The sequence below is a fragment of the Furipterus horrens genome, unplaced genomic scaffold (genome assembly GCF_987537825.1).
Source record: "Furipterus horrens unplaced genomic scaffold, mFurHor1.1.pri manual_scaffold_3, whole genome shotgun sequence".
Lineage (NCBI taxonomy): Eukaryota > Metazoa > Chordata > Mammalia > Chiroptera > Furipteridae > Furipterus > Furipterus horrens.
The window spans coordinates 202,161,020-202,180,068 of NW_028327173.1; the positions used below are offsets into that span (position 1 = coordinate 202,161,020).

The window sequence follows — 19,049 nt, forward strand, 5'->3', positions numbered from 1 at the left end:
CTGTGCATAAGGCCCAGAGAGGTTTAACTCTCGTGCGGGACTGTGAGAAAAACCCACCACGGCCGGAGGAGGCCGGTTTACAATCCGCTGGGCCTTCTCCGTAACTGACCAATGGCTGGTTGTGAAGAAGAGACGTTCTTAGCTTGATTTTATTCATTCATGGGGTTTGCTCTTTTTTTAATTCATTTAAGGAAAGTTATGGTGAACACACCCATGGCACAGTGTGAAATCCCACTGAGCCAAAAGGATGGTCCATTTATCGGCAGAATTCTAGTTGTGGAGCCCAACTAACAATGTTTGGGATGGGGGGGGAAATACTTTTAAAAGTGTTATAAGGTCACCCTGGCTGGTGTGGCTCAGTTGGTAGGAGCATCGTCATGTAAACTGACAGGTCACAGGTTGGATTCCCGGCCTAGGCATATGCCTAGATTGTGGGTTTGATTCCCCCGTCGGGATGTGTATAGGAGGTAACTGATCAATATTTCTCTGTCACATTGATGTTTCTCTCCTTCTCTCTCTCCCTCTCTTCCCTTCTCTATAGCATGTCCTCAGGTAAAGATGAAAAAGCAGGTGGGGGCGAGTTTTATAAGGTTTTGAAAAAGAACTTTGAGTCATCAGCTTATTTTTTTTAAGATTTTATTTTTAGAGAGCGGGGAAGGGAGGGAGAAGGAGAGGGAAAGAAGCATTGATGTGTGAAAGAGACATGTATCGGTTGCCTCTCACACCCGCCCCAGCCAGGGGCCAAACCCACAACCCTGGCATGTGCCCCGACCAAGAATTGAACTGGTGACCTTTCACTCTGCAGGACAACGCTCAGCCCCCTGAGACGCGCTGGTCAGGGCTTGAGTTAGCAGCTTAGATCTACTGGTGCACGGGGGTTGCTCCTGTGTGGGGTGGATGGAAATGACCTCCTACAGGGCATGTCTGCCCTTGGTGCACAACTACAGCTTCCGGTTGTAGGGTTTAGACCCTGGTCTTTCAGATGGAAATCCTGACAGGGCGTTCATGCGAGAATTTTCCGGTGTTACTCTGTTGTCTGAGTGGTCACTTGCCCTGAAACACGCTTCATTACAGTCAGGGATGTGTGTGTCTGTGTAAGGAAACTTCAGGTTACACCCTCCAGACAGATAGCCGTCAACGGAAGAGTCTGTTCTGGAATCCATTCTCAAGAGGTAGCCATTAAGCCCCGAAAATATTGTCATCGGATCTACATCATAGGGTGTACTGGCTAGCATAAGGAACGCTGGCAATAATTCTCCTGAGAAACAAGTGCTGTGCAAGATATACAAGTAATGTTGGCCAAACAGATCACTCGAGCCATTGTGCAGGCCCCCTTGGCTCTGCTTTTCCCACTTAACGGTTTCTCCGGTCATTAACGCTCTTCGTGAATGTAATTGCGGTGGGTTCATGTCGATGGCTACATTATTTAGTCGTTCCCCTGTTATTTTTTAGCTTGGAATCTCCCTATGATATTTAGGTTGCTGAGGATTTCATTATTGAAAGGAAAGACACAGGGAGCATCAATGCACATAGTTAGTCCCATTTCTGATACTTTCTGGGAGACAAGACAAATCTTGGTTCTGATCCTGGCGGTCCACCTTTACGCAAGTTCCTCTCCTCTTCTTTTTTGCATTCATCCGATGGAACCAACAGACTAGAAATGAACACCCAGCTCCCCAGCATGGGTGTGAGGACGCAGTGACACCTGACAGAGGACAGGCCTTTGGTCGTGCCTGGATCCTTTTCCTCCACCAAGGGGGACCCTGATGCTTATTATTCTCAATCCAAGGTATCCTTGATGCTCAGTATTATGAACTCAAGAAAAGGGAGGCTTTCTATGAAAAAGACTGCATTATTAGCCTACGCACTTGGAAGTTGCGAGAAGATAAAAGCTGTGGAGGCACCTCTAACTGCCAACACAAGGAGGCTGTCTCCGAGTGCTTCCGTGAACACCATTGCATCATTTCCTGTTAATTTTCCTGATTGGAAAGATGGCAGTGATCAATCAAATACGGTAGGTAATCAGAAGCCGTGGATTATCCTTTCTTTAATAAAGTAGAATGTTTTAAAACCAAATACACAAGAGAGAACCTAGAAATTTTGTATCTCTGGAACAGGTTGCAAAGTCCCTAGAAGTCTCATTCATTGGAAGATCAGTTTGTCAAGCTTGTGTAAGGCGTCAGCAGCACACCTGCGTGTCCCCAAGTCACTGATTCCCCAGTGAGGCTGCCTTTGGGACCCTGAAGCCAGGGCAGCCCAGTTGGGCCTTTATTCCAGCCCTCGATTCACTGTGCTCATTCTGTAGATCGCAGTTTGTCTGTCTCAGCCTGGGTGACACGCGCCTTGAGGTCCAGGACCCTGTACAGGGTGATCTCTGTGTGCCCTGAACCCCTGTGCAGGCTCTTGAACTCAACAGGTGCTGAATAAATTATCGCTGTTACCTACGGCTGAGAGTCACTCGTAACGACGACTGCCACTCTGCTCTCCGAGAGGAAAATAATTGTCACCTCGGGATCAGGCAAGAAGACTTTGGAAAAGAAAACATTTGCCCATTTGAATCTTGTGCCACAGGAGAAAGCTCTTTTCTGATTCTTGGCAACAGTGTCACTGCTCTCGTTGCTCTTCCTCGTTTCCCTAGTGACATCCGTTGCCCTCCAGGCGGAATTCTCATTAATGTGTCTTTGTGTGCAGGGGGAGAGAGGCCAAGAAGGCGGGGACTGAGAGGAGGAACAGACAAAAGCTAGAGATACATTTTATATTTTATCAGCCAACACCTCAGTTTTCGCTTCCGGAGCATGAGGTGTGTACTGGCGGAATTTTGTTTAGAAACGAGAAAATGCTGAGCAAATTTTCTCAACTCGGCGTATGCTGGTGTCTGCGGTCTCTGTGCCCGGAACCGCCCCATCCCCACCTCCATCACCATCGTCACACACAGACAGCCTCCTCGCCGACCTAACGCCTCTGTATCTTTCAACTCTCTCTGTCCTGTCTTCCCAGAGCCCCAAATCTGAAATGGGTTCCCCTCTAAGCAGCTCCCATGGGACTCTGTACCTCCTCCAGCACATTTACCCCAATATAGTAATCACCCCGCTGGACTGGAGCTCCCCGAGGACGGGGACCAGATCGGTCCTTTCCACGGTCCCTGGAATGGCGCACAATACGCTTATAGAATAAGTGGATTTCGATGAGTCTGTGTCAGCCTTTGTTCATCTCTCGGAACAAGTCTGTTGAGTGTGGTTGTTCAGGTTTTGCATCATACCAGGTCGGCTAGCTGAGTGGGGAGGGGAGGCTGAAGTTCAGCCCACCTGCTCATCCCCAGGCCTTGGTCCCCGGCTGTGCCCACCTGGAGGGCGAGGTGCCCTTTCCTGACTTGCGCAATGGCTCCAGCCCTGAACAACACTAGCATCTTCAGAAGGAAATGAGAACTCCCCATCTCCTTCCCGGGAGGACTGGGACTGAGTGCTTTGCCCACATCCAAGCCAAGACTTTGACCCCCTTCCCAGCAAAGCCCACCCTCACTCCTCTCTTCTCTGCCTTTTGTCGCCTGCAGGGTTTGGGATGACGACTCCGGCCACAGTAGGAGGCAAAATCTTCCTGATCTTCTACGGCCTCATTGGGTGTGCCAGCACCATCCTGTTCTTCAACCTGTTCCTGGAGCGGCTGATCACTGTCATCGCCTACATCATGAAGTCGTGCCACCAGCGGCAGCTCCGGAGACGGAGGGCGCTGCCCCAGGACAGCCTGCAGAGCCTGGGCAGGTCCGAGGCGGACGGCCTGGCTGGCTGGAAGCCCTCCGTGTACTACGTGATGCTGATCCTGTGCCTGGCCTCCCTCCTCATCTCCTGCTGTGCTTCCGCCATGTACACCTCCATCGAAGGCTGGAGCTACTTTGACTCGCTCTACTTCTGCTTTGTGGCTTTCAGCACCATCGGCTTCGGGGACCTGGTCAGCAGCCAGAACGCCCAGTACGAGAGCCAAGACTTCTACCGCTTCGCAAACTTCATCTTCATCCTCATGGGCGTCTGCTGCATCTACTCATTGTTCAATGTCATCTCCATCCTCATCAAACAGTCCGTGAACTGGATCCTGAGGAAGATGGACGCCGGGTGCTGTCCGCAGTGCCAGAGCAGCCTCCCGCGGTCACGGAGGAACGTGGTCATGCCAGGCAACGTCCAGAACCCATGCAGCATCTCCATAGAAACGGACGGGGTGATGGAGAGTGACACGGATGGGCAGAGTCCCTCAGGGGAGGGACTCTCTGGTAGGGACTGCTTGACAGCCAACAAGGCCTCACTGCCCATCCTCCAGAAGCAGCCGTCCGAGACGGCCAACGGCTGCCCCCACCAGCCCGGCACGCTGCGCCCGGGCAATGAATTCTCCGGGGGGGTGGGAGCCTTTGCGATAATGAACAACAGGCTAGCAGAGACCAGTGGGGACAGGTAGGACAGAGGAGGCCGAGGGGAGAGTGGCCGCAGAGAGGACTGCCACCCGGCTCAGCTCTGCCCGTGGCCGGGTTCGTCCTGGAGGTGTTCCTCCTGGCTTCTTTAAGCCCAGCTTTAGAAATCTCATCTTTTAGGCTCCAGCAAATAGCCAGCTTTCAGGGCTGTGGGCAGCTGAAGCAGCAAGACCTTTCTGCTTATCTTTATTCTTTACACTTAAGTTCAGTCTTTTAAACCGAATCACGAAAGCAGCCGGAGACACTATACTGTTTCTTCACTCATCCTGCTCCAGAGTTTTAACGGCCTAAGTCGGGGTGTGAGGGGGCAGGTTTAAGTAAGCCTCAATTTCCTGCTGTTCTGCTCTTCATCTGGACACAAAAACCCTGAAGAGCCTCATTTCCCCCTGGAACTCTGCATAGATGAAGTCACTTCCTCTCCCAGCCGCCTCAAAAAAAAAAGGGAAAATGTTGGAAAATGTGTCCGGGCGCTGGCTTCCTCCAGAGCGGCTTTTGGCCAGGCTAAGGCAGCCAGCCATCTGTTCTACTCTTTACCTGTTACTCTGCTTTTCGTTTTTTCTTTCTTTCATTTTAAAGATCTTAATGCTTGGCTAAGGTGTCTTTGGGACCTCAGTGTGCTAATAAGAAAACAAAATTCAGCTTCAGGCCTTTCAGCAGCAGCAAAGTGGTGGGGGAGATTCACTCTGGAACTAAAGAATATCATTCAACGTTTTCCCTTTCATTTTTACCAGGGCATGGGGCCCATTGCAAAGATCATGGCTGACTATTTATTAAAACTAAAAATTCAATAAATCCTCCTTTTATTAACTAAGATGATGTGAGTGCTCATTATGGACAGTGGGAGCGGGGTGCCTGGTTAAACAGGCATGTATTATGCAGAAAAAAAAGGAAGCAGGAGATTAACCTTGGAGATAGAAGCATCATCTTGGACGTGACTGGAGAAACATTGGAAGCCAGAAAATAAAATCTGGCTTTTCTTTTCAAATCTGTTTCAGTTCTGCCTTCTGGGATTGTAACAAGTCTCGTTACATAACCTCCCAGGTAGTTAAAATGTCCACGCTAGGAACAAGGACGATTGATCTTCATATTTATAGGAGAGGATGTTCTGGGGATGAGAACGGAGTTCAAAAGAGATGGCTGTTGTTTTTACACGATAAGAGTGGTGGGTACACAGGACTCCCCGAAATGGTGAGGAGAGATGGGTGCAGTAAAGAAGATAAAGGAGAAAACCTATGCCTAATGAAACCGAAATGTTGAGCAGAAAGCATCAGAGCTGGGAGGAGCCTTAGCAGCCATCCCATCTAACCGCCTTGTGTTTTGCACAAGGAAAGGGGCACCGAGTGATTGCTTCTTATCTGGAGTCTTGGGGCTGATGGTGCACAGGTAGGAGAACCCAGGTCTCCACAGGGGGAGAAGTGGGGGCCTTCATCCAGACTCCACCCAGCCTCAGAGCCTTCCTGCAAACAGCTCCCTCTTCAGGCTGAGTTGCCCTTTTTCCACCTCGCAAACCCAAATATTTCCTTTACAATGCCACAAGGGCCCAATAGCAGAAGTGCCTTAAGTAGCCGAAGTGGGCTTTGAACTTAAGGCTGTGCAGGTCCAACATCAGAGATCTTGAACCACAGAAGAAACAACTCTTTCACAGAGAAGAATTCCAGTCAGTAAACAGAAGGAATTAGGGAAATAGAGAATTGCCTTCAGAGCATCAAAGTAACACATGCTGCAGGGAAGGGCTACTGGTGGATGCTGAAATCAGTGATGTTAAAGTCAAAGCAGAATCAGTATTTGGAGTCTCAAAGGATCTCCGCCAAAATCTTTAGTAACTGCAAGGAGAAAAACAGTAACTTTCCCATGTAGATTTCTGGCAGACCCCACATTAATCAAGTGGGTTAGCATCACCAGTAGTACATACCAATGTCACATGCCACCTGAAATGATGTCCTGAGAAGGGCATAGCTCCTCTGTGACATCCTTCCCAGTCTAATCAGGAGAAAACAGCAGACACAACGTGAGGCACATCTACAAAATAAAACTGTCACACGCCGGGAAGACAAGAAGACTGAGTACCGTTACAGGTGGGAGGAGACTCAAGAGGCATAACAGTAATGCAACATGGGAAGCCGGTCCGGATCTTGGCACCAGAGAGGACAATATTGGGAAAACTGAGGTGAAATTCAATCTCTTGTAGTCCAGTAAATAATAGTCTTCCTCTGAGGTTAAATTCTTGGTTTTGAGGATTGCTCTGTGGATACAAGATGTTAACATAAGGGGAAGTTGGGTAAAAGATATATGGGAACTCTCTGTACTATTTTAACAATTCAACTAATAGGTCTAAACGTATCTTGAAGTAAAAAGTTTTAATTAAAAAAAAGGGGGGGGGACAAGACTCTCTCAAGAGTGCACACAGCCAGTCACACCTCAGTTTGGGTTATGAGCTGAGCTTCCACCTATGAGTACAATTCAGGCCTCGCGTCCTAAGCAGGTCTTGGCCATTGACCTAAACCGGTCGTGCTGAGCCTGGGGTCCCCAGACCGGTGGCAGCAGCAGCACCTGAGACTCGGTGGAAGTGCAGACCGTCTGCTCTGCAACCCGGCTTAAGGAACCAGAAGCTCTGAGGGAAGGGCCTAGCCATCTGTGCTTTAACAAGCCCTCCAGGTGATTTTTTCCAATAAAGAATGTTGTCCTGAGCATGAGCTATAAAGGACAGGGAAGAGGCCCTCCCCGTGGAGCCCAGCTCATGTCCCCGCCAAGTTTTGCTGCCATTACCGGGTCCCCGTGCCTCCCAGCGCTGAATCCCTTCTGCCTCTCAGAGCCACTTCTGATTATCCTGAATTACCCAGACGCCAAAATAACTACTCTGGAAACCATGGTTTCACTCAAGCATTAGATGGAGGTAATGAGTTAGTGTCCTGGATTCGTGCAGAAGGTGATGCTTTTTCATTTGTAAGGGACGTTTTAAAAAATATCACATCGTGATTGTCCTTGGGTAGAAGATTTCTGGGTCATTCTATGGCACTGGCTGATTGAATTTTTTTAGTCTTCCCACAACTAGCCTTCGAGTTTAAGTTGTTACAGAATTCCTTGCCCGAGGTCCCAACATCCTCAAAATCCTGAGAATCCCCTAGGGAGATTTTTTTTTTTTTAATGTAGAGTTTCAGGCCTTTCCCCAGACCTTCTCAATCAGGATCTGTCTGTGTGTTCACCTGTCTATCTGTCTGTCTCCTGTTGGTTCTGTTTCTCTAGAGCACCCTGACTTACATACTTTCCCACTTCCCTCTCTCAATTCTCTCCTGGATTATTCTAGGGAACTAATAGTTCTCACCTTTTATGAAAAACCGTCCTTCTCTTTTGAATTATGCACCTTCAAGGATATCTTTAATTAGCTTCACAAAAGAGAATTCTTCAAAATTATTGCTGATAAGGATACCTTTATATATTGAAGTGAAAGAAATTTCTCAAAATATGTTATTATTGGGGGCAGGAATATCCAGTTACAACTGTCTGTCTGTTTTTGATCCAAAACATTTCTTATTTCCTATTTTACTTTTTCCTCAGATCAGTGATGAGGGTTGGAGGGTGAAATCCGGGCTTGGCTTTAAAGACTTCGTGTGAAGCAGACAGACATGCTTCCTACCGAATGTTCAGGAATCCATTCTCTGTGCTGAAAGTGTGGAGACAGTTGTACTTCAGCTGCGGACATTCTCTCACCCAGAGGTTCTCAAAGAAAAATGGAAGAAGCATTCCCCCAATCAGTTCTATGTTCAAAGCCTTACATGAATGGAACCTCAATTGTTCATGAAATCAGAGATACTATACTATGACAGGACAGTCATAATTAAGCTACTGGATAAGTTTCCTAGTGTGAGTTGTGATAGGTCATTGCAGGGCAGACCCCACGGTCCCTTTAGGTCCAGTCAGTTGGGTGCCTTTCAGCCACTGAGCCATCTTTGGGAGCTGCTGCTGGAGTGACGAAGAGATTGATTGGAAGCTATTATAACCTTCCTGCCCCGGACACACCATTTTCTTACTCAGCGGAATGGCCACTTTCCCCCGCCTTTTAATTTCCTGGTCCCTTTACCTCTCAATTCAAAAGCCCGTTTCTGGTTCCTACAGGGACCGGACCGGAGCCAGCTGGTCGTTGACAGTGTGTAGGTTTTCTTTGAGGGGTGACTGTGACCTCGGAGAACTCTGAGATACGACTTAGCTACCCCACCAAATGTTGCTGCCAGGAAATAATGAAAGCAAGCCTTAGGCCAAATTTTACCCCCCACACAGGCACGCATTGAACAACCATTTAGTAGCATGCGGGCCCCAACCACAGTCTGTCCCATGAGCTCCATGAAGTCCCAGCCCTGCCCTACATTCTCTGACCACACACTCTGCCTGAAACAGTCAGCAGGGCAGATGCAGCAAGTGGCAGCAGCGGGCAAGCAGGTACCGTGTTAGCGGCGAAGCCACCAGGGACATGGCTGAGGGACTGCGCTCCATCATTCCCCCACTCTCCTGGGCACCCTTGGTCTCTGATCGGCTCCCTCTGTGATGGCAGCAAACACTCTGCCAAGCCTCACACACATCACTGCGTGCAGTCCCTACGGTGACTGTGGCGTGGGAACAGTCACGATCCGTGTCTTACAGCCAAGGAACTGGAGCTCGGAGGAGTAACTTGTCCGAGGGTACAGAAGGCAAAGGCGCCCACGCCAGAGGAATGAAGAGGCAGGACAGGCTGACGCCAAAGCTCTGACCACCTCACCACGCGCCACGCGGAGCCACTGTGCCCTACCGAGTCTCCCAGGGAAACGCAGTAGGAAAGAAACAAATCAATCCTTTGATTCGCCACCTCGTCTCTCTCCGCCCCTTCAGAGCCACACTTCCCCAAGCGCGGCTGGCAGCTGCCACTTCCTCTTCTCACCCTCGTCCCCTCCCCTGCCGCAGTCAGACTTCGCCTTCACTGCGCCACTGCCACCGCGGGTCACAACACCACAGACACCGGGCCCACGGTGCTGCGGGGCCGCAGATGGCGGAGGGGGCCTGAGGGCGGAGGGGGACAGTGCCTGGGAATGCCATCCTGAAGAGCTGTGCCTATTTCGCCACCAGTTGCAGGTCTAGGGCCAGAGGCAGGAAATGGTTGTTGCTGAAGGTGTGAACACCAGCACGTGCGGCCGGGGCGGGGCGCTGTGTATGGGAACCCCAGCCCCTATTTATTGGAGAGAGATGGGTGCAACCTCCTATTGCTGTTCCCCAGTAAAGCTGTGTCTCCTGTCAGAAAAGAAGGGGAAGGAGGGATGGAGGAGAAAGAGAGAGGAGGAAGGAAGGAAGGCAAAAAAGAAAGAAGGAAAGGAAGGAAAGAGGGTGGGAGGGAGGACAGAGAAGAGAAGAGGAAAGAAAAAAATGAAAATAAGTCACCCTGGATTACATTTGTCTTTATGCCAAAGGCAGTCATAAAATATAATTTTTTAACCTGTTCTGTGGAGGAAAGAGGCCACAGAAGCCACACCACAGCCGCCTTGAGAGCTGGCAGGTGGAATTTCACTCTCAGTTCTTTCTGATTGCAGGTCCCTGAAGGGTTCCAGGGACATTAACTCGGGGTGACTATTTATCAGCCAGTGTTCCTGATAAGAGGGAAAGATATAGTTAGAGAGCCTCCGTGTCCCGGGGGAGGGGACAGTGTTAAATTGGGCGGGACTTGCTTAGGCCTGGACTTGACCCTGAGAACTCTTGTTCCATTTGCTCTGCTGGGATTGACTCCTCATTCCGCACTGATTGCATTAGTGGTAAATGGCAGAAATAAGTGGACAACTAGGCTAACAGGTTAAATTAGTTTAAAATCAGAAGTGAAATTAAATGCACAGAGCCCCAGTCTCTGGAGGAAGAGGCAAGATTATTTTTAATGGGCTAGAGCGAGGCATGCCTGCCTTCAGGGAGCTCACTGCCGAGGGAGAAAGATGCAGAAGTAAACAAATAATCACAATTGAGATCACATTAAAGGGACAATGGGACCACGTTCCTAAGGGGAACCTATGTTTATTGGCATGTTACAGATAAAAATCTGAGACAGAGACTTAAGGAAGCTGTCTGCGGTCATATAGTCATTGGGTGCTATCCATGCGACCATTGTCCCCAGCCCCAGCCCCCCGTGACAGCTCAAGTGCACTCCTTCACTGCTGTTTGAGTCTCACTGTGTGTCACAGCCCCAAGTGATGGTGGCATCACGTACACATCTGGACCTATAAAGGAGGAGGTCCTTGGGGGTTTGTATGAGTTCGCTTTGGCTACAGTAATGCTACATAGCAAACAAAATCAGAACTTCAATGGCCCACGGCCACGAGCATGGATCCCGGTCACATCTGCAGCTGGCGCCCGGCTGACAGCAGCTGGGCCAGCGGGCAGCGGCTCTGCTCCTGACACCTCTCGTCCTCCTCCTGGGATCCGCACGCTGCCCTGGGACGTCCTTCTCATGGTGATGGCAGAGGCACCACAGGGCGGGTAGGCATTCAAAAGCTTCCATGTACCATCACTTCCTCCCATTCCACTGAGCAATCTGAGCCTCACAGTCTGCCCAAGTCAAGGGCAGGGAAGTCTGCACCACCCGTGGAAGCGAGGGCAGCGCAAAGCCACGTGGCCAAAGATGGGCTCGGGAGGCCATTCTGCCCTCCCTCTTGCCTGGTACCCGGCAGCGTCCGGTGACATAAATTGGCGCAGCAGGAAAATCTCAAGTTCCCTCCAGAAGACAACGGAGTTGTTGACTCTCCCCCTCCCTCTCAGCGGGATGAACTGGTGCTGCTTTAACCAAGCATCCCTCCATGGGTTGTGGAAAAACATTAGCTATAGTTTTTCTTCACTTCGTTGTCTCTGATAATATTAATGATAATGTATTTCACAGTTGTCTGGGTCTGAGCTGTTACAAGGCACTCATTAGCTTCCTGATCCTCGCAGCGACCCCATGAAGTGTGCAGAGGAGGGAGAGCCTATGACGGTGCATAATTAATAACAACGGTAACAATAATAGCACTTTTTCAGCTCTTGCTATGTTCCAGGCACTGATTTACAGAACTGACTCATTTAATAAATAGGAATTGCTCATCACCCGGGCTCCGGAATCACAGGGGTTCTGCCTCCCTGCTGTGCAGCGTTCAGCAACTTACTTAACCTCTCTGTGTTAACTTCCTAAAGCTGCTGGAACAAATTGCCACAAACTGAGTAGCTTGAAACAACAGAAATTTATTCTCTCACCGTTCTGGGGGCTAGAAGTCCTCGTTTTATGACAACACCAGTCATACTGGATTAAGGGCCCATTCCACTCACATATTAGCTCCAGTATAAACGCACCCAACTGAACTAATTACATCTGCAATGATTCTACTTTCAAATCACTGAATAAGGTCACAGTCTGAGGCTCTGGGAGGGACATGAATTGGGGAAGGGAGAGTCTATCCAACACCAGTACACTCCCTAAGCCTTGTTCTTTCTTTCTCATCGATAAAAGGGTGCCGTGAATAGCTTCTGTATTCTGGGTTGCTATGAGGATTGGATAAGACCAGTGGCTGGGAAGCTCTGAGAACAGAACCTGGCACATTGCAAGTGCTCCCCAAATACATCAGGCCCCCAAGTGATGTCATTTTGTCCAACGTCGTTCTGTTATAACATTGATGAGGGGAAAAATATCAATTCTGGGGGTGGGGGCTACTGTCTGTGTGGTGTGCACGTTTCCCCCACATCCGTGTGTGTTTTCTTGGGGTCCTTCAGTTTCCTCCCACATCCCAGAGATGTGCATGTGAGGTGAACTAGCGTGTCTGCACTGCCTGAGGGGTGTGTGTGTGTGTGTGTGTGCGTGCGTGCGCATACCCTGCAGGGGAGGGGCGTCCTTCCTGGGTGGGGGCCCCCCTTGCACCCTGAGCTTCCAGGACAGGCTCCAACCACCCACGACTCTGGACTAAAGTAAGGTGGGAAAATCATTACCTTATTTGTTTTCATTCATCTTTCTTAAATGTGTCTATAGCTTACATTTATTTCAATGTCTAATATTAGAAGAGTTTGGGATCTTTATTTAGAAGTTTGGTGATGTTTTGTGACCAGAAATATGTCATGGGAACTTCACTCTTATTTATAGCAATTAGCCTACGGTGACATTGGTTTAGCTATGCAGCGCTTCGCTTAAAGTCGCCTTTTCCCAGAACCTGTTGACAACATTAAGTGAGGACTTACTGTAGAAACTGCTATTGCTGTCACCTTCATGGTCCCCACATTACAGCTGAAGAAATGAGACAAAATTAGTTGTCATCCTATAAACAGCAGAGCCAGGTTGTCTGCTCCCTGAGCCAATGTGCCATGCATACAGGAGGTGCCCAATAAATTCTCCAGGACAACAACCTGAATTCCAGCGCACATACCCCAGCCATGGAGCACCGGATCCCTCGGCTGCGTGGAGAAGGGACCCAAGCCCTGTGACTGGCAGGACTTGGCTCACCTCTGCCCACAAGCTGGCTCTGTCTCTCAGCTGTCTGTAACCAGCTCTTACCCCCACTGGGTAGGGCTGACACACCTGGGTGATGATGTTTACTATCTGTATTGCAAATTGGGTCCCCTAAATTAGTCAATTGCTGCTGGTGGCTGCTTGGCTGGACTTTTCCCAGCCCCTGGCTTTTTGGCTGTTCCGGCACCGCGGGGACTTGTTGCTTGCTGCATTTCTCCAGGGAGCTTGCTCTGTCAAGAATTTGCCGAGACAGAGAAAGCCGAGTTTTGACGTTTGGTGGACGCTCTTGTTAACAAGTTGCATCTAAACTTACCTCCGCAGGGGCTTCCCCGGGCATGCGGCTGATTTCCCCTGGGAGCTGGAGGAAGCCGGTGGCTTGAATGGGTGTGCACTCACTGCTGGGTGGCCATGCTGGCCTGAGATTCAAGTTCAGACAGACAGTGATGGCGGATCAGATGCCAAACTGCATGCACTTGTCCCAGGACCCACCTGTGCCCCCATGACCTCAGTTCCATTTTCTAGGGAGTCCCTTGCATTTCCCCCATGCACAAGTCACTGAACCAGACAGAGAGACCAGGACAGATACAAAACAGATACGGTTCCTACTCTAAAAGCTTCCAGGCCCAGAATGAAGATGAGAGATGGACAATCTCCCTAATTAAGTCAATGGATGAATCGGCCTTATTAAGAAAGGAGGGCAAGAGCATAGCCTTCATGGGGATCAGGAGAAGCTTTATTGACAGGTAGCATCTGAATGGGTTCTGAAGGTTAAGTAGGAGTTCTATGACTAGTGGCAGAGTTAGGAGTATGAATAAAGACCGGGAGGTGGAAATCCCAGGGCATGTACAAGAATCAAGAACAAGGGCAATTTGGTTAAAGGCAGGGCATTCTGGGAGAAGCGACTAGAGAGGCGATAAGTAACAATCGCCGCTGAGGAGTGGGGCAAAATTAGGTTTATATTTGAGTACACGAGACACAGTTTATTCTTGTATTATTATTTATTAATTATTGTATTATTTTCCATATGAACAACTGTAAACCTACTTATACAAGCCCTAGAGACTGCCTGCAAGCTCATCAGAGTCCCAGTTTTACAACATGACAGATGATCCAGAAGCCTGGCGTGGCCTACTATGCATTTTCTCATTTAAAATATAATCTTACAGGAAGGAAATTGAGGCTCAGAGAGGTCAAGTGATTTGCTCAAAGTCACCCAGCTACCAAAAACTCTTAATAAGTCTCAGAGAGAAGGATGAGGAGGTATGACCGGGGCGAGGGCTGGGATCAGGTATGAGGGTCAGGGAGAAGGTGTCCTGGGTGGATGGGCTTGTGGAAGGGAAAAACATTTCCTCTGCCCTCTTAGGTTTATTGACTGGGGACATAATTAAACTGACAGGACATATTAACAGGAGAAAAAAGTTTTTCTCATATGCATATGCATCGTTCAGGTTAGAGGTTTATACACCTAACTTAGCAGGGAAAAGGCAGGTGAGAAGAGACTTCTAGAACAAATGGAAGATAAGACAGTTAGTGACGATGTTTGTCTAGACAGTATGAGTGGGCTTTCCTTCTTCTTCAGAGCCATAATCCCCCCTTTCCCCAGCAAGGGAATTCCTGATCTGTTCACTGTGAGTCCCTCTCCTGGGACGAACCACTCCCCACCCCCACCCCCTGCCAGCAGATAAAAGAAGCTCCAAGAAGGCCTCTTTCTGCATTTGTTGAATCTCAAATGTTTTCAGCTTAAAATAACCTTCATACCAACTCTAGGGTTCTGAGTGGGTTCCTCCGGTGTTTAAGTGGAGGAAGCCACACAGAGATGTCCCCAAGCTGAGGGCATGGGGTCCCCAGGGGCTGGCTGAGTCACTGAACTCCTGGATGGGAAGTTGCAGATGTGAACGTTAGGGTGCATCCCAGCCCTAAACCTCTGTGGATTTTCTTGAGACAAAAGGGCGATAAAAACAAAGGTTGGGAACCAGAGTGTCTCAGTTAGACATGGCCGCCCATCGGGTGTATGGTCTCGAGCAGGTCATTTAACGTCTCTGATCCCCAATTTCTCATCTGCAAAATGCGGGGAATACAATAAACTCAAAGCATTGTGGGTCATCTGAGCCCACATCTAGGTACTTAGTGGGCACTCACTCCGTAAGTGGAAGTGGAATAAAAGATTTTAGCTTTAGTTGTCTCTGAGGATCGCGTGCCCAAGGGGACTGATGGGGTGCAGAAATGAGGAGGGGGAAAGGGTGTTGACAAGGGACCCAGGGACAATGGAGTGTTCTGGTTCCAGCATCGAGAGGGCTTCTGGCAGAGCCAGCATCTCTCCTGCATGGGTGGGCCAGCCAGGTGGGGCCCGGACAGGGGGAAGAAAGGTGGCCACAGACGCCAGCAGGTAGGTTCCACCAGGCTTCCTGGGCAAAGGGCTCAAGGGCCGCGGTGAGAAAGAGGACGGGCTAACCCCGGAGGTGGGTGAGCAAGGAGTGTCAAGGCCTTTCGGGAGCCAAGAGGCAGGGACCTTGAAGAAGGCCACTGCGCAGTACGTGGGTGTGTGGCGCCCTCTGCTTGTGAGTGTTTGACCTGCACCCATTCACCAGCCACCCGGAACGCGGCCACCCTTCATTCATTTCTCAGTAACGCCAGGCGGAGGAGACTCACCGCGAGCCAGGAGCGTCCTGGGCGCTAAAGCTGGAGGTTATTTCTGGTGGCAGATGATCAAACTTCAAGTCGTTTTACCCAAATGCTTCATTTAAAAAATTATTTAACACGCATAAATCGTGCTTACTACCTGCCAGACACTGTTGTAAATTCTTTACAAATATCACCGTATTTGTTATTCCATGCATTATAGTTCTGTGAGTAGGGTCTCTTGGTACACTCGATGCCTGGGGTCCCACACTGATGTGCCCTGTGTGGCAAGCTGGGGGTCAGACCAGGCACCCGGCTTCAGAGTCTCCGCTCTTAACCATTAGACTACGCGGCTCCCCCTCTCTCTCTTATGTAAATATAACAGCTTTAGTGAGATATAACTCACAACCACACAGTTTACCCTTTTAAAGTGTACAAGGCTATGTTTTTAGTGTACAAGTATACCCTGCTCTTCAGAAGGTCACTTTATGCCTGCTTTGTGTGGACAAAAGACCTACGTCAGTACCTGCTTTCACCAGCTGGAGGCAATCCAAAAAGGATTCTTGCTTTTAGGAAAAAAGGCAAAAGGTGAAAATAACATGATGGATGCGAAGGTCATCGTTTCTTTGCTTTATGCCACGTCGGCTCAGGAAAGGTTTCATAAGCACACGCTGCTTTCGGATAGCGAAGGCGACCTGTATCCGCAGGTAGACCAGCCATCACCAAGGTAAATTCGGTAACATTCTCTTCACCCCAAGAAGCCCCCTACCCATTAGCTGCCATTCCCAAACCCCTCTCCCATCCCAAGAAAACCACCAATCTACTTTTTGTCTCCACTGATTTACCTATTCTGGACTTTTCATATGAATGGAAGCTCATACCATGTGGTCTCTTGTAACTCGCTTCTTTCACTGAACATGTTTACAAGGTTTATATGCACGTGATATGTAGCAGATTTTATTGCTTTTATGTCTGAATAATAGTCTGTTGTATTCGTCAAAAGCTCCAGAATGTTTTTGATGAATAACGCTGCTATGCAAACCATGTACAAGTTTTATGCAGACACCTGTTTTTAGTGCTTGGGTGCTTACCTACAAGCAGAATAGTTGGGTCATAGGGTAACTCTGTGTTTAACCTTTGGAGGAGCTGCCAGAATGTCCCTTCATTTTTGTTAATAGAAAAAGACTGACCCATTTCTAAATGGGCTTATCAAGGATTCTGTTTCTCGTACTTCCCTGATTACCTTGAGGCTTTAAGAATATAGGATTGTAAGTGCCACACTCAACTATGCTTTTAAAGGGTTAAGCTTAGTCTCTTCTTGATATAAATCCTCTGTGCCTAGGACATAGTACTTGTTTAATAAATATTTGTGGCATAATTGCAGGAACCATAGTTTGGCTTTTCTACTGTATCCTTGAGGCTTCATTTCAGTGCTGAATACTTCTTATTGATTCAATTCATTCTGCTGCTACTTACCAAATATCTACTTTGTAGAGTATACAAAAATCAATTGCAGATAGTCTCTACCCTCAAAGAAATTAGTCTTTTATCATGTAGTTTTTATATTTTTTAAATTCTATGATATTTTTGCATTACCCCATATACCCCATATACCCTCTTCCACCTCCGCCCATCCCCACCCCCCTCATTATTTTTTTTAAGGTAAGGATATCGAGGAAGGTCCAGTGAGGGAAGGGACTTACCCCCAGTCACACATCAAGGTAAAGAAAAGGCCAGAAGCTGACCCCAGGTCTCTGACTGTGGCCAGTGCCCCTCACACTACACCACATCGTCCCTCCGCCAGGGCCTCCCCATTAAGTCAGCAAGCTCAACCCGAGCTCCCAGCACTTGCCACCTTCTGTCCCTCCCTCTCCCCTCATCCCTTCACCACCACTGCCATCGGTTCCCAAGACTGAGTCCTCCCCATTGCTGAACTTCCTTTCACACTATGGTCTAAGCGAGGCTTAAACCCTTCTCTGGGGCTTCTGCCTGACAGCAGAAATCAAGCCTTGAGAAGAAAAAGAAGTTCATGGTTGAAAAGAGTCAGGTTCTAGGCTCTAATCATCATAAATAGGTTTTTCAACTACTAGAGGCTTGGTGGGAAGACACTGAAGAATCATGCTGAATGCTGATGTTTTATTGCGCAAGACCATTGGTCTTGCAGGTGTCCTCGTCTATCCTAAATTCACGCCCCCATTGTCATGACGACCCAAAGCTGCCCCACACCCTTCCTAAGTGTCCCATCAGAGTCGCCGCCATCCCTGGGAAACCCGCTCCACCCTCCTTTCTAATGCAGAAAGATTCTCCACGACTGGGTCAGTTCCTGTGCCCGTGGTTAAGGAAATGCAAGAAATTGGTAAAATGTAGATAAAACATAGAAGATCAGGGAAGTTAGGACTATTTGCACAATGAGTAGCTAAGAGAAAGCAGGGAGCGGGGTAGAAAGACTGGGGCACCTGGCACTTGGGGAGGTTGTTGCTGATGTGGCTGTCGGCTGGGCGGAGAACACTGAGAAAGTCAGCCATCGGGAGGAAAAACACGGACATTTCGCTCGGCATTAAGAAGGCACCTCTTGATACATGTCCTTCAGAATTTAAATCTTCTTAGGTTTTGATAATTAGGCTGTATTTCTTTGACTAGGACACCTAGACATTGCTTGTCATCATTCATGGGAGTTGTCTTGCCCCTCACCCCGACCCTTTCATGTATCACGTAGATCCCAGATTTCTTAGTGGGGGTCGACAGTGTCAAGACTTTTTATTTTAATGATGGGGTATTTTGTACCTGTTGCGCGTTTATTAGTAAAATATTTTTAGTGAGCTAAATGCAACAACTAAAATGCCTAAATTAATCTGGAACAGAAAAAAAAAAAAATCCATCTCTCCAGTTCAGCAAGATGCGGCATTTTGTGCACCCCTTGTGAAAGTTTCCGGAGGCCAAAGGGGTGCTTGCTGTCTTCCCGATGTCCTGGTGGATATGATAAATGACGAACGTTACCAACCAGATGCAAGATGAGGACTTTTAAGACATCTGGCAACATCACAAGTCACAAGTCATCAGAAAGAGAGAAAAAAAAAAAAAAAAGATTTAGGTAACTCATTAGTTCCACAGACCAAATCATAACTTAAATATTGATGCAAACGTATACGTCAGCCTCGCAGTTCCGAATGCCGTTCCGGTTCTTGGAGCAATAAATCAAGTTCTTTCCAGTTACGGTCTTCGCATGTTTCAAATATTTTCTATTTTCACAGTTATCTTAGTTATCTGACAGTCGGGGTTATTGTCTTAAGTCGTTGACGGCAGCCTAGTTGCTGAGATTTATATATTTTTTTTCAAGTAAACTATTTACAAGGTTCACATATTATCCGGTACCGTCGTCCCAACTCTCCCGCAGCAACCGCTGGAGCGCGCTCCGCCCGTGCGCGGGGTTTGGGTCCTACCGGCCACCGTAGCGGCTCTCGGCAGCTTCCGCTTCCGAGTGTTCGTGGTGCGAATGCACTTCCG

General features: G+C 48.6%; 1 protein-coding gene across 1 annotated transcript in view; it reads left to right on the plus strand.

The window, feature by feature from the left end:
• Positions 1 to 4,537, plus strand: part of KCNK13 (potassium two pore domain channel subfamily K member 13) — a 61,276-nt gene extending 56,739 nt beyond the window's left edge. The window contains exon 2 of the mRNA XM_090272118.1: positions 3,551 to 4,537. Within this exon, the coding sequence (XP_090128244.1) occupies positions 3,551 to 4,443 (893 nt within the window). The 3' untranslated portion in view covers positions 4,444 to 4,537. The remainder of the gene's footprint in view (positions 1 to 3,550) is intronic.
• Positions 4,538 to 19,049: the final 14,512 nt, after the last annotated feature.